Below are 16,515 nucleotides of genomic sequence, written 5' to 3' on the forward strand. Positions count from 1 at the left end.
ATAAAACAAAGGATGAATAGCAATACTGACAAGCTAGATTGGGAGAAAACTTGTACAAATATAAGAATAGAGAGACTAGTTACAAAATAAGAGGAGTCACCTCTGTTTTTTTAAGGAAAGAGACATCTGAGGCAAGAAGACCTTAGATGAGTAAACTTTGTCTAGGAGATAGTAAAAAATTACAGAGAGAGCAAAAAACAGACCTAAAATTTTAAACCCAGATCTTTGGACGTCTAGTCTGGCATTTATCAATTAATTTCATCCAGTGGGCTTGTTGCACACAAGTAGAAATGGAAGCACAGAAATTGAGAACCAATCAAACAGACATTTATGAAATGTCCAATATATACCATACAAGGGACTAACCACTGTGTAACTGAAGGAAAAAGTAAAATCCTGTGTTCAAGGGACTTATTGGAACACCTTTACTGGGGAAACAAATATGGACATAGGTTCAAAAAATTAGACAAAAGGTAATCTTCTTTAGATAATCTACACAGTATTTAGAATCATGGACTATAAAAATGGATGACATTACAGACTATATATGCCATCCTTCTTCACAGATATGGAAGCTAGGACACACAGTGGGAAAATGACTTGCTCAAGGTCACGACTATATTTCTATCTCTCTTATGGCACTTTTTACATCTTATACTCTCCTGCGATAATTTTCATGCTCACCTTTTCTTCAATACTTGATCTTAAGTTTTGGGGAGTCAGAAATAGAAAATCATTCAAATTTGTACCTATTCTTCCCAAAGGCAGGGCTTAGGACACTGCCATGTATACAGAAGGTGCTTAAAATGCTAGCTGAATTAGCATAATGATTTTGAACATCAATTTTTTTGAAGTTCAATCATCTCTTTATTTTTTATTATGAGGATATCTTAATTTACCAATTACGATTTTCCGCACAAGTTTTCTGAAGTTATGTGATTTAAATTGTTTCCCTCTCCTCTCTTGGAGATGGTAAACCATTTGATCTGGGTTATTCATGCATTATCCTGCAAAACACATTTCTATATTGTTCATTTTTGTAAGAGAATACAAATCAAAACCCCCAAACAAAAACTCTCAAAACTAAAGTAAAAAAAAGGCTTTGATCTGCATTCTGACTCCAACATGAATATCAATTTTTTAACATTAACATCCCCAAATGTATATCAACCTTCTTATACTAACATGGAGGGTAATTTCTTTGTCTGTGGGTCCATATATATAAGTACGTATTATCTGGCTAACTCATACTTTCAATCGGTCAGCTAAAAACCATTTATTAAGCACTAAGTATGTGCCAGGCGCTGTGTCAGTCAATAGATATTTATTCAGCACTTACTATGTTCAGGTATTCTGCTAAGGGTTGTGGATACAAAGAAAAGCAAAACCAGTCCATTTTTAAGGAGCTCATTTTCCAATGGAGGAGATAACATGAAAATAAGTGTGTGGCCCATGAATGAAACAGTAAGGATACTTTTCAAATTCTGACTACTGCCCTCCTCTCTTTCCTTTGTTTTAGCCAATGTTAAATTTAGAGTATGAGCAGAAAGCAAAAACTTAATACATTTTCCTAACATGCATTGGTGATGGACAAGTAGGAGGCTCACTGGATAGAGATCCAGGCCTAGAGATAGGAGGTCTTGGGTTCAAATTTGGACTCAGACACTTCCTAGCTATGTGACCTTGGCAAGTAACTTAAATCCAATTGCTTAGCCCTTTCCATTCTTCTGCCCAGGAACTGGTATTTAGTATTGGTTCTAAGACAGAAGGTAAAGGTTTAAAAAATATGCGTTGGTTATCTTTCTATAATGATCATCAGTTCATTTTCAGCCTACACACTACCCCATTCCTACTCTTCCCTTACAATTTGGGAACTTTGTTCATCATTCCTTACAGTTTAAGTAGGAAAACCCTCAATATCTGTGTAGTGCTATTATCAACAAAGAACAAACTTCCCTTTGGCTTTCCATTTAGTCATTTGGCTTTTTCCTGCAACCCCTGACTCCTAATAGTTTTTGCTTCAAAAAAAAAAAACACTTCAATGGGGGAAGGATCAGAAAAATCAGGGTTAGAAAGCACTGAGGACATTGGAGACCCCATGAATCTTTCATATGGACAAGAATTACTATGCAGATCTCAAGATCTGAGATTTAAAGTTGGAAGGGGCCATAATGATCACAGAGTCACTCCCATATCTCCATTTTACAGATGAGAAAACTGAGATTTGGAGAAAAGTTAAATGACTTTTTTAATAGCCACTAAGCGGTAGAGTAAGTATAGCTGTGTAGCTGGAATTAGGAAGTACAGAGTTCAAATGTAGCCTTAGAAACTTGCTAGCTGTGTGGTTGGGAAAATTACTTGACATCTCTTTGTCTCAGTTTCTTTATCCATAAAATTGAGATAATAAAAGCACCTACTTTTCAGGGTTGTTGTGAAGAAAAGATGAGACACTATTTATAAAGTGCTTTGTCTTCATTTTTTCATTTTCATTTTATATTTAATTAAATTAATTTAGAATATTTTCCCGTGGTTACATGATTCATGTTCTTTCCCTCCTTTTCTCCCTCCCCACCCTCCTGTAGCCAAAGAGCAACTCCACTGGGTTTTATATGTATCACTGATCAAGACCTCTTTCCATATTATTAATGTTTGCAATAGAGTGATCATTTAGAGTCTACATCCCCAATCATATCCCCATAGACCCATGTGATCAATCATATTTTTTTTCTTCTGTGTTTCTGCTCCCACAGTTCCTTCTCTGGATGTGTTTGTTCTCATAAGTCCCTCAGAATTGTCTAAAGTGTTTTATATATTAAAAACGTTCTTTTAAAGATAATTGTTATAAATTCTAGGTGTTGACCATGGTCACAAAGCTGGTAAATGTCAGAGGCGGGATTTGAAATCACTTCCTCTTGACTCCAGGACCAGAACTCAACTCACACTATACCACATAATCATTTAACTGTAGGCAATCTAATGCTGTGTTTCTCAGACACCGTAAGGAGGGAGAAAACAAATGTCCGTGAACTTCTCACCTCAACTGGTTGTCTTTGGGTCTGTCTCACCCTGTGACCAGTCCTGACAGCTGTAAGACCTTACTTACAACTTCAAAATTCCAGCCATAGTCAGAGCAGACCATCTGCCTACAGATAACTGGGAGGGAAATGGAGCCATTTCTTGGTTATGCTAAATGCTACCCTGCCCCTCTCTCATGAGGTCCAAGTGAAAGTGCACATCTGAAAACCACCCCCAAATCGCTCTAATCGCTGTGGTTTCCTAAAAATAGAAAGCCAGATGTCTACTCCACAATAAATACCAATCTGCAGCTCACAAGGGGAGAATTCAAGTCCAGAAACATTTATTAAGTCTCATGTTTGGCATGGCCTCTTTCCCCCCAGACTCATGGAAGATGTCCTCGTTTTCAGAAATGTTGGGATAGAGATTTTAGGTTCAGTTCTGACAACGTGCTTAAAGTGTTCTGGTTATACTCACTTTTGAAAATAAATTTCTTCTGCATTTGTTTCAGTGTGCAAAGGAGAAAGCAGCTGAGCATTTATCAGAAAGAGGAAAAACATATCTAGAGTGGCCCAGAGGAAAGAAAATTGGACTGAGGAGACCAGGATTCTAGTTCAAGGGTTACATTTAATAGATATATGTGACCTTGGATAAGTCATTTCATCTCAGCCTCAATTTCATCAGATATAAAATAAAAGCATTGGATCAGGTGATCTCTAAATCCTTTGCCAGTCTATTGCAAAAATGCATAATATGGAAATAAGTATCAAGTGATAACATTTGTATAATCCAGTGGAATTGCTTGTTAGCTCTGGGATGGGGGAGGGAAGAAGGGAGGGAAAGAAATGTATCATATAACTATGAAATCTAAAAAATAAAAAAATAAATTCTTTGTCAGCCCATTGTAGGATTTATTGTTTCTAAGAAACACCCTTTAATGGGCAGTGTTTATTAGGAAGCAGATAGAATTGGTGATTTAGAAGAAAAAGGAAGGCACTTGTGTAAATTTAATTTAAATTGTACCCCCTTGTTCCAGCAGACTCACCTCATTAGGTAGGATGCCACTGAGTCATGTGACTGAATTGCCATTCTTGGCCAGCAGAAGTCCCTGTAGGTGACATGTCAAATTTAGGATGGTGACATGGACTGAAGCAAAGCCTGTCCAATTAGAGACTCCAAGAAGGAGGGAAAAGATGGGCTTTCTAAGCCAGCAGAGCCTTTTTTCTTCCTGGATAGGAGCCCTCTCTCCTTGGCCTAAGCACACAGAGGGGATATCTTGGCCTGCCATTGCTGTTTCTGAGGGCCCCAGCTTTGGTCTGGGATTCACTTTTTGTCCTCTTTGGAGTATTTACCACCTTAGCAGGTCCTGATGATTGGGAGAGACCTCTGGCAAGAGGCTGCTTATAGGGGCTTGGGCTGTATCTGGGAACTGGAGACAAGGAAAAAATGGCACAGCTTGGAGACTTTTTTTTTTTAGTTAGGGCGACCAGATGATCTTTCTCTCTCTATCTCTCTCCAAATTTTACTAACAAATAATTATAAATTAATATACAGTCTCCAAGAGATTTTTAATCATAAAACACTTCTGTTCTAAAATATTTGCCACCTGAAGTTGCCAGAAATTCTCCTATTAAAATCCTTTGGATTCAGGGATACTAATAAAGAATGCCAAACCCAAGCTATTATTAGCTTACACCTCAGTGTGATGATGAGTAACTTTATGAGAATCCTTGAAACTTGACAGATAAGATAAGTGGCTTCAGTAGAAATAGGCACACAACATTGATTTTGATTGGCATTTGAGGAAAAGTATAGAGAGTGATCAAGAACTAGCAGAGCAAGGTGCCATACTGATATGAGAAACCCTGGGAGACTGATGGGAATATACCAAGAATGACCAGAGAGGTGAAAAGCAGTTTGGAAAATAAGAAATATATGTATTTTCCATCTCCAGAGAAAGAACCAATAAATAGAAATAAGCAAGACATAGTTTTATATAGATATATATCTTTTTATCAGAAACTGCCTTCTCTAGTGTAAGGAGAGGAAGGTGTGAGGGAGATACCTGGGACTTTTAGTGTAAAAAACAAATAAATTTAAAAATAAAAAATAAAAATTGATTAAATACCTACTATATACAAGGTATACACACATATATGTGTACATTTGAGAGAGAAAGAAGAGAGACAGATAGAGACAGAGAGATAGAGAGAGAGTCAGAGAGACAAAGCCAGAGAAAGAGACAGAAAGAGGCAGAGACAAGGAGAGAGAGAGAGAGAGAGAGAGAGAGAGAGAGAGAGAGAGAGAGAGAGAGAGAGACAGAGACAGAGAGAGAGAGAGAGAGATGGTAGATCATTCCAGTATCCTTGCCAAGAAAACCCCATGGAAAGCTATGATCAATGGGGTCATAAGGAGTCATATAGAGCTGAATGGCACAACAGAAACATATAGAGTACTCTGTTAGAGACTAGGGAAGAAACACTGGTTAGATAAATCAGAGCCGTTGCTTTTACAGAGCTTATAATCTAGTAGAAGGGATGACATGAATGTAATTAATTATAATGTACACTTGCATTAGAAAGAAGTGCACAAGAATTGCAAAACAAAGGGTTCCTATACTAGTTTTACTTACTATCATTCTATCCACAGATAGTAGGTAAGGTAGAGCCATAGAATCATAGGGCATTAAGTTTTCTAAAAAATAAATATTATTAAATGTAAAAAAAGCGAAACAGAAGGCAGCCAGCAGTACTTCAAACTCTCTTATTTTTTACACATAGGGAAACTGAGACCCAAAAAGGTGGTCATGTGTAAAGGGTGATAGAGATATCTAGTTAAAGAGAAGTAAGGCTGCTAATCTGTTAATAAAGTGCTTAAGTCATTGAAGAATGCTATATTTGAAGGATGTGGGACAACAGCCTTGCCTATCTATGAGGAACAGTCTTTTGAGCTGGTTGAGGAGAATTCATCTAATGAAGCAAGCGAGTGGGACTCTATGATAATTTCAATCTTTTCTAAAATGTAAAGGTAAAACTCTACATTGGACCTCCACTGGTGCCTCACAGTGGCATGGAGCTGGTTCTGGGCTCTTCAATATCTATGGTAGCACACAAGTTCTGACAGATTCTGCTGGGAAGATTTGTATTAAGTGACTGCTAAGAGACTATATTATCTGATGACCAGCTACAGAGAGGCTCATCTAGCCTTTGTTTGTTTCTGAGGGCAGCTAGGTAGCACAGTGGATAGAAGAGGGCCAGGCCAGGAGTTGTGAGGACCTCAGCTCAAATTTTCCCTCAGACACTTCCTACCTGGTGATCCTGGGCAAGTCACTTAACCCCAATTGCCTAGTCCTTGCACTTCTGTCTTAGAATTGATATTAAGACAGAAGGCAGAGGTTTAAAGAATAGTCTTTGTTTCCAGGTGACAAATTATTCACCATAGCAACAGGAAGGCAGTGTGATACAGTGGGGGAGGCCACTAAATTTGGAGTCAAGAAGGCCTGAATTCATCCCAATTCAGACATTTGCTAGCTGTGTGACTTTAGGGAAGTCACTTAATGTCTCTGTGCATCAATTTATTCACTTATAAAATGAAAATACTGGAATCAATGGTCTCCAAGATCATTTTTAGTTTGAAATCTATAATCCTCTGAACCCAGGAAGTAAAGACAATATTCCTACAAAGTCCACTGTTTCTGGATGACCAGAAAATTAAAGGCGAAGTCCTTATTAAGATCTATTTAGAGAAATATTTCTCCTTCAACTTAAAAGTACATCAAACATTTATGGGCTGAGAGCAATTAGAGCAAGGGATGGAAGTGGCTTCCACTGTTATTGTTCTCCTCAAGACTATGAGGATTCTAGATACTCTGTTGGTACACATTTGTTGCCCTCATATATAACCCAGAGCCCAGAATTCAGAGAGAAATGCAGATCTGATTCGCACTGCAGATGAACAATGACACCATCAAACTATGGTTTCTTGTCTGAGAATAAAATATGCCACCTCAGCAGAACCTTGCAAAGCAAAACAGGTTATCAAGGGCTTCTGCGTTTAAAAAAGAAACACCAGAAGAACGGAAGGTCATTTTTTTTTGTAAGGAAAGTAGGAAATCTGGGGGTGGGGCAGAGAAAGAAAAAGCAAGTGAACAAGCATTCATTTTGTGTCTATTATATGCCAGACACTGTGCTAAGTTCTTACACATTTGATCCTCATGACCTTGACTTACTAGATTCCATGATCCTTTTTTTTCCATCAGAGGAAACCAAGGCAGATTAGAGCTCAACAGATTTGCCCAAGATCACATAGCTAGTGTCTGAGGCTGGATTTGAACTCAGGTCTTCCTGACTCTAGGACCAGTTACTATTCATTATGCCATCTAGCTGCCTATTTTAGGCAATATTGGCTATGCCTATGCCTATATTTGCATACTTATTATAAGGTCAGAGAAATTAGATATGGGGAGACTAAAGACTGGAGAGGATAGTGGGGAGAATCACCTGGACAATATGAGAGAGGATGTCATCAGTAGTTTATAAAGAAGAACTGCTTTTAGCAAGTAGAAGGGCTCTTGTGTGATAGAGCAGCGAAGACTCATTTCTTGCCACTTTAATTTTTGTCTCCTCAGCCACTAAGTGCCTGAACTGTCATCATTTTATATCTATCTTGAGGGGTTGAGGGCTGCAAAGGAGCAAAAAAGGGTAGAATGCTGGGGCATTGAGGTAGATTAGGTAAAGGGAGTAGGAGAGCTATGTTGGAGACAAGCAGTAGGACACGGTCCATCTTTCTACCCTCGTGTTTAACCCTTTTGGTCTCAGGCCACAGAGTCTTGGGGGTCGTGTTATGGTCTCTATTTTGGAGATTACTGTACTACATCATCTCCAAGGTCACTTTTAACACCAACCTGGGACAGGTGCATTGGCAACAGTCTGCGGACAAATGAGCTGAAAATGTTAAAGGATACTCAGGGGGTACATTTCCCTCTCCCAAGACACACTCAAAGGCTGCCAGGTACTCAGAACAGTATCTAGATATAGAAATGGCTATATTTATACACTGACTGAACTGCCTATAACTAGTATTAAGTATCTCCACTGTTAAAATCATGATGTTAGTGTTGAAATTGTGATGGCTTCCCAATAAAGGCATAGCTGGGAATTCTGGAAACTGGAGCAAACTAAGTAGTGATGATCAGAGATGGGCTGGGGTTGGGAAAGAGAGACAATCTGAAACTGGTGGAATGTCACCGTCGTCACTGATCTGATGCGTCCTGGTTGTTGGGAGTTCTCAAGCCTAGAAATTTGAGCAGTCTTTCCTAGTTGGTGGCTTTTACAATGTCTAAGAAGGAATCCCGGAAGAAGCCTAGATCAACACCCACTCTCTTCCATCACAACCCTCCTCATGGAGTTGAAGCTGGGATACTCCACAGTTTCATAGTCCTTTTTTAGCCCCCTGACACTTGGCATGTGACTGCTGCAAGTAGAGTGTCCTCCTAAGTGTCAGGGTCCAGCCCTAATGCTCTCTTGTTAGTTATGACTCTACTTTCCAGGAAGTAAGATCATGTAGAGTGAGAATGATGCAAGGAATTATCTCGGTCAAATATAATCAGTGTTTTCCCCATTATCCATAGTGCTATAGAATATCAGGTTCCCCTCGCTACTACTTTTCTCCTTCCCACAATTACTTTGTACTCATTTTGTATATGTTATGTAAATATTTTTATGTATATATGTATACATGTTATCTGCTCCATTAGAATGCAAGGTTCTTAATGGCAGGGTTTTATTTTTGTCTTTATATACCCAATGCCAGGATTTTATTTTTGTCTTTACTTTCCTAATGCTTAGTAGACTATCTGATACATACTAAGTGCTTAATAAAACTAATTGACCAATATCAGAGGAACACAGGTTCTCCCAGTGGTGTCAGATTCATGGTGCCTGCAGGTCACATATTAACTTAGGAAAACTAAGGACATTGGCTTAGAAAACCACAAATTAACATTATCTATGTTGTATTATAATTTTATTTATTTTGTTAAACATTTCCATTTGCTCTGTACCATGCAGTTTTACTGCCTGCTTATAGGCTGTGGGCATCGAGTTTGACTCTTCTGCTCACCAACTCTCCCACCTCCCAACAAATATATACTTTATAAAGGAGGGATCTGAGGTCCAGAGAGTTCAAATGAGGTCATACAGCTAACAAATAGCAAAGCCAAGATTTGAATCCAGGCTATTTAACTCCAAATTCAGTATCCTTTCTTTTTATTTTTAAAACCCTTACCTTCCATCTTGGAGTCAATACTGTGTATTGGCTCCAAGGCAGAAGAGTGGTAAGAGCTAGGCAATGGGGGTCAAGTGACTTGCCCAGGGTCACACAGCTGGGAAGTATCTGAGGCCAGATTTGAATCTAGGACCTCCCTTCTCTAGGCCTGGCTCTCAATCCACTGAGCTACCCAGCTGCCCCTTTCAACACCCTTTCTACTAAACCATTGTGCAACTAGGGTGATTGCTCCTGATACCAGTACTATGCCTACACACAGAGTTGGTTTGTACCCCGTGTCCCAAAATTACAGTGGCCAGAGGCATGTTCTTTCCAAATAAATCTGGCCCTGTTCTGTATCTCCTTGGGGATTAAGCATCATCCTTTTCTGCCTTAGTGAGCTCCCACTTAGTCTCTTACTGTCATATTTTATAGGATGCTCTACCTGAGGGGTTGGGCAGGTAGATGGCACAATGATTAGAGTGCTAGTCCCGAAGTCAGTAAAACATCCTCCTGAGCTAAAGTCTGGTCTCAGACACTAACTGTGTGATGCTGGGCAAGTCACTTAATCCTATTTACCTCAGTTTCCTCATCTGTCAAATAAGCTGGAGAAGGAAATGCCAAGCCACTGCAGTATTTTTGCCAAGAAAACCCAAATGGGATCATGAAGAGTTGCACAAAACTGAACAACAGAATATCTGAGTTGGCACTTAGATCCTTCAAAGAATGGTGCACAATAGGTGACTTCTTAGACAATGCCACCATCTTTATGGTAATGGTAACACAACATAGTTAAACAACAAAGATAACTACCTGGTGTAGTCGTCCTCAACAAGCATGTGCTTTGGAATTGGCGAGTACCTTCCGGGAGAGATGGGTGGCAGGGAAGATTTGTACTCTAAAGTGCCATTGTTGCCAGAGAGAATGTGATTTTCCATTGGTGGAGAATAAGCTGGTAGGAGAAAAGAGAACAAAATTTTGATTTAGTTTAACTCAGCATATGGCTTCCTTAGATGCTGAGGGGGTATGCTAAAAATAGAAAGGCTTCTAATGCTTGCTGAAGACAATGGCAGCCAAACAGGAATGTGGAATTTATGGAGAGTTTACATTTAATATATACAAGCAAATAGTGACCTTTATAGTTGGCAACATATAATAAGGAGGGTATTTACAAAGCAAGTTAGCATAATTAAAAGAAAAAAAACAGTTAGAGGGGACAAGTAGTGCATTTTTAAGGCAATGATTAATTTTCTATTGAAATGGAAATGTTAACTTTCTAATTGTAGATCTAGTCATTCTCTTCAAATGATTAATATCTAACCATCAAAACCAAAATGCTATTGGGAGAAGGTCCATTCAGCATGAAATCCTTCTTTCACCCCCAAAATAGTACTTTTAGTCATGGAACAATACAGTCTCCAAAGATTTAAAGTCAAGGATCAGCCCAAGGGCAATAGAGAGGGGGGCAGAAATTGTGGCTGTAGACAGTCTGCACTATTTAAAAATAAGGAACTGGGAAGGAAAAGTGATGTGTCATCAAAGAAATCAATGATTGAAAAAGAAGGTGATCTGGTCACAAGTATAAGAGTAAACTATAATTGATGGGATAGCCCATGTTTAGAGTTAGAATTTTTTCACATTAAATACATGTATATTCATTAATTTGGAAACTCCCAACTCTGCAACTGCTTCCTTTTTGCAGCATAAAAGATATGGCTCTGAGTCAAGACAGTGTAAACAAATCAATTTATATCCATTCAATGAGGATGAGCTACAACAAGATTCTCAACAAAGGTTCATCCCTGTGTAAGTTCATTCAGTTAATCAGGGAATTCATATGATCAACCACTACACTCTTATGAAATATTACTGAAACATCCCCTTTATTGCTTAATGATGATCTATAAGAAGCTACCAATCTTGTCTAATCATGGTCTAAAGACCATGATTAGGCTCCTTACCTCATGATTTCAGACACACATCATATAATTTAGATAATATATTTAGACCAAGAAAGGACATCAGATATCATGTTAGAGCCTGAAATAGGGATTAGAGAGTTTACTTGAATTCAAAAGATTCTCCAACTGAGATATTTACTAGTTATGTGACCTAGGTCAAGTCACTTAGATATAAGCCTCAGTTTCCACATCTGTAAAATGGAGATATAACAGAGCCTACCTCACAATAATACTGGTAATTATGATTTTGTCCAACCACTTTATTTTACAAATGATAAAACAGGCCAACAGATTTTTTCATTTTAGTTTATTTTTCAATGAATATGCATTTCCCCTTCCTATCACCCCTCTGAATTTAACAGAAAAAGGAAAAATAAACAAAATAATGTGACTAATGTTATAGTCAAATAAAAAATTCCTACCTTGTCCCTATCCAAATATATATATATATATATATATATATATATATATCATTCTGTATGTTGAATCCTCTTTGAAAGGAAATAGGAAGCATAGTTCCGTATCAGTTCTTTCCCTAGAGTTTATCTAACTTACCTGAGATCATATAGGTGAATGTTATAGCTGAGATTTGAATTCTGGACTTCTGTGTCCAAATTCAATATCCTTTCAATATTCATTGCTGTTACCTGATGCCTATTTCCCACAGACTGCTTAATATCTATATTTCTGAATAATTTTTCTAGACTCCATACTGTTCTTACTTCCACAATGCCAACCATGGGTGATGTTCATGGAGTTAATCAAGGCATCTTTGCTTTTTATGTTTGTTTATGTTTGCTTATTTATTGTAAAATCTTTTTCTTTCAGGAATGTTTTGAGTTCCTTAAGGACAATTGTTAAAAATTCATCTATATTGGAAGATCCCAAGAAGGCAGATTATCTATGTAATGGATGTATCACCTAAGGTAGTGATGGGCAAATTTTTTAAAGAGGGGGCCAAAGAAAAGGAAATGTTCATCTCTCAGTCTGTTTCTTGGGCAACTCTTTCAAAGTTTCATTGTATTGTATCCTACTCATTGTATTCATCAGATTAGGAATAATGTCTCGAAGCTGGATAGAACATTTCAGCCTCCCCCCCCCCCCAATCTGGCCCACTGGCCATGGTTTACCCATCACTGACCTAAGGTAAAGTGGGTTTCTACTTCATTCTTGTTAAAGAATCACTTAGACTTTGGAATCCTCATTAAAAAAAAGAATAATATATGATTTAATGGACAGGTAACAAATTAGTCAATCCTTATATTTCTATCTAGAGAACTATCTAAGGCAGAGAGAGGTTAAAAGACTTGCTTAAGACCACAGTACTAATTATTGGCACATGAATCCTCAATTAAAATGCTGAGATTTCAGAGTCCTAGCCTCCTACTGACACCTAATGCTACCTTTCATTTCCCAACTATTTTGTGAATGGATGTCCAAAAAATTATTTTTGAAGTATTATATTAGAAAGACAGAATCGATTTACATCTAGTCCCAGAAGACAGAACATCCATCAGCTGAAGCCCTTGGTGATCTTTCAAAGAGTTCAGACAGTGGCCTGCCCTATAAGCAGCTCCTATCTTTCTAAGGTCCAAGCAAAGCCATTACGATGCAATCTCTCTTCCCACTGCCATAGCCATAGTCAAAGGTCTCTCTCCCTTCTCCCCCTCCCCTACAAATGAAATTAAGTTCTGGGGGGAAATGGTATCTCTGATAGCAAAGACTGAGGACAATGATTTAAAACTTCAAGTCCAAAACCTCAGTTGGGACTGTTTTTTTCACATTAGAGAGTATCTTGATTTTTTTGGGGGGGAGGCATTTTTTCTCAGCATAATGCTACCTTGATCTAATCTCAGAAGACATTAGGATTTTTCTTACAGGAGGCATTAATCATGCCTTTTGGCACTTGAGATATACCAATTTAAAAATATGATTACAAAAAATACTACAATCACACTATTTTACACAGCACATTAAACATTTCCATTACAGTGATCAAGGAGGAATTGCTAAGCATCTTCATCTATTATCTTCCTCATTTCATCAAGAGATGTGGATCTTAGAAGGCAACTAGAGAGACAGCTGGAGCGGAACCTTATATGGCTAAAAAAGGGTGATGATCTAGGTTAGTTATGATTTTGCATCATTCCAGTTTGGGCCAGGTAGAAAGCTGAAGGAACAACCATTATTTGGGATGGGGTGGGGTTGGGGTGATACTTACAGTGAGTAATATCAGGTGGGCCATAAGGATCTGTCATATAAATGGTGGTTGGTTTGCCAACTTTTAGATAAACTACATCTGAAGTGTTCTTCAATATCGCTACAGCTTCTTCATGCGTTACTTCTTCTAGACTGTAGTTATTTACCTTAAAAAAAAGGAAAATAAAATCTCAGTAGAATTAAGATCCTGCTGAGCAAACAGGAGAAAATTTTATACAACAACAACACTATAAACACAAAAAACTTGTAGAATTAAGATCTCTGATCAATGAAATAATCAACTTTGTTTCTAGAGGAGTGATGATAATATATATATATATATATATATATATATACATATACATAATTTTTAGACATGCCCATTGTAGGAATTTATTTGACCTAATTAGGTATATTTGTCATATAAATGATGGTTGGTTTCCACTTTTAGATAAATTACATCTGAAATATTTTTCAACATAGCTAAAGAAACATATTTCTTTATATGTTTCATTTGTCGTTTTTTTTTTTTTTTGATACAGGGGAGGAGAGGAAGGAGATGGGAACTGAATGGAATAAGCATTTATTAATTGCCTACTATATTCTAGGGACTAAGCACTTTACAGATATTATTTCATTTGGTGGTGGGAGAAATAGAAAGTATATTTTTATTAAGTTAAAAAAAGATTCTTTCTATAAAAAAAAGAATAAAGACCACTGAATGGAGTATTTGAGTTAAGGAAAGCAGTTAATGAAAATGCTCATAGGTATGATCTGAAGCAAATAAAACATATTCCAAGGACCGCATCTGTAGCATAATGGTATTTAGAAGATAACAGATGAGTTCATACTACTGATTAATAAATATAAAATTGATTTTATGCTCTTATCAGATTGGACTGATTTCTTATCTTTCTTATCTGATTTCTCATGACTGCTCACTGTAGGTCACTAAGGCCTAAAATTGTGTCCTTTCTTCTTATCACCTTTTGAATTTTTGCTAATAGTTTATAGTATAACTCAACACTTTACCTTCTCTATCAATCAAACCTAATGATGGTTCCAGTATGTTATTTTCCTCCATTTCATCAGGGCTATAGGTTCTAGTACTAAAACTGGAAGGGACCTTGGACAACATCCCTCTCTCTCTTTTTTATAGATAAAGAAACTGAGGATCAGAGACACTAAGTGACTTATCTAAGGTAACACAGGCATTAAGTATCAGAAGTGGTATATGAACTGGGTCTTCTGATTCTGGCAGCTAGGTGGCACAGTGGATAGAGGACCAAGTCAGGAAGACCAGAATTGACATTCAGCCTTAGACACTAGATGTGTGACCCTGGGCACATCACTTAACCTGTTTGGTTCAGTTTCCTTATCCATAGAATAAGCAGGAAAAGGAAATGGCTAGCCACTCCAGTATCTTTGCCAAGAAAACATGAAGTTGGGTCATTAAGAATCAGATATGACTAAAATGATTGAACAACAACAAAACCTCTAAAACTGGAGTCATTGCTCTGAGCCCCTTGGATTTTAAATAGTATTGTTTTTTTTTCATAGCCTTAATACCCTTATGCGATACTATGTATTTTGGTTGTCTGTGTTTGTTTCTTAACAATTATTAGACTGGAAGCTCTTTGATGTCATTTATTGAGCCATTTTGTATGGCAGATAGTATGTTGGACTTGGAATCAGCAAAATGTGGGCATAAATTTCACTTCTGCTCTTTGGTAGCTATATTAACTACTTAATCTCTCTAGGCCTCAGTTCCTTATCTGCAAAATAACTGAGTTGGTTTTCGTGGTCTCTAGGAAAATCTCCAGTTTCCAAATCTATGATCTTATGATTCTTTGAGCTATTGTGAAATCCTTAGGAGATAATTTTTATGAACTCCTTTTAAAAATTTGACTCTGATTATTTAAATTTTATTTTTTTCCTAATTTACTAGCATATTTCTCTGTGAACAATAGGCACAAAATTCGTGTTATGCTCTCAGATTATTCCCTCTTCCCCATGGCAACCCTTCAACTGCTTAAGGGAAGGAACCTATTATGTTTCCTTAAGTCTTCTCTTCTTAGGGCTTCTTAAAGAAAAACAAATGCTGATGGAAGGGGTGTTTGCTCTGAAATGAATCAACAGAGGTGGCTCCAGATATTGTGACCACAGTATTCAGAAGTACCAGCACAGGAAGTGAAAGAGAGACAAGCCTTCTTCCCTTCACAGAATGGATTGACAGGTGAATGGATAAGAACCTCAATGTCAAATAACTAGAGGGACTGAATGAAAAGCAGCCCTAACTTCAGTAGGCTCTTGACAATGCTTCATCATCTCATCTCTAGTTCCAGGAGAGGGAGGGAAGTGTGTCATTCATGAAACTGTCAGCAAAATGACAGAGATGTGTGCAGATTTATTAAACCTTACCCTTTTCTGTCTTTCAGATGAGTAAGGCAAGTTGATCCCCAGGAACATCACCTTGAAAATTGTTAGGATTTTGCAATGCTTCACTGGATTGGAAAAGTCAGAAAAGTGTGTGTGGATGGGTGAAAGAAGAAAAGGGATGGAATAAGACCAGGTCTTCAAAATCAAACCAGCCACCAGCTATAAAGTGCTTAACCGTATACAGAATAGTGTCTATTTGGAGAGATATTTATTAAAGAACTAATAAAGGAGTAAGGTGCAACTCATAAGGAGCAACTAGTAAGGAAATTGGGCAGAAAAACAACTGTTAGAAACTGTGCTAGGCACTGGTGATACTGATGAAATTGAAACAGTCCCTGCCCTTAAGGAGTTTCCAGTCTACTGGAAAGTATAACACATGTAAATATATCAGTCTATATATAATACTTAACAAATGCAAGCTAATTTGGGAGGGCTGTGGAGAGGAGATGAAAGGGATTAAGCATTTATTAAATTACACTTTGTGTCAGGTGCTATATTATGCACTTCATGATATTATCTCATTTGAGAGGCACTAGTAGCTACCCAGAATCAGGAAAGGCTTCATATAGAAGTAGTGTTTAAAATGATTAATGAAAGGAAAAAAGGAAATTTAGGAGGTGATGGTGAGAAGAGAGTG

At 37.6% G+C, this 16,515-nt stretch overlaps 1 protein-coding gene across 1 annotated transcript in view; it reads right to left on the reverse strand.

The window, feature by feature from the left end:
• DLG2 (discs large MAGUK scaffold protein 2) overlaps nt 1-16,515 on the reverse strand; it is a 1,542,336-nt gene that overhangs the window by 669,460 nt on the left and 856,361 nt on the right. Inside the window, exons 8-9 of the mRNA XM_044668933.1 lie at nt 13,462-13,606; nt 10,093-10,231 (exon numbers count right to left, since the gene is read on the reverse strand). Coding sequence (XP_044524868.1) covers nt 10,093-10,231; nt 13,462-13,606 — 284 coding nt within the window. The remainder of the gene's footprint in view (nt 1-10,092; nt 10,232-13,461; nt 13,607-16,515) is intronic.

Source organism: Gracilinanus agilis, chromosome 3 (assembly GCF_016433145.1).
Source record: "Gracilinanus agilis isolate LMUSP501 chromosome 3, AgileGrace, whole genome shotgun sequence".
Classification (NCBI taxonomy): domain Eukaryota; kingdom Metazoa; phylum Chordata; class Mammalia; order Didelphimorphia; family Didelphidae; genus Gracilinanus; species Gracilinanus agilis.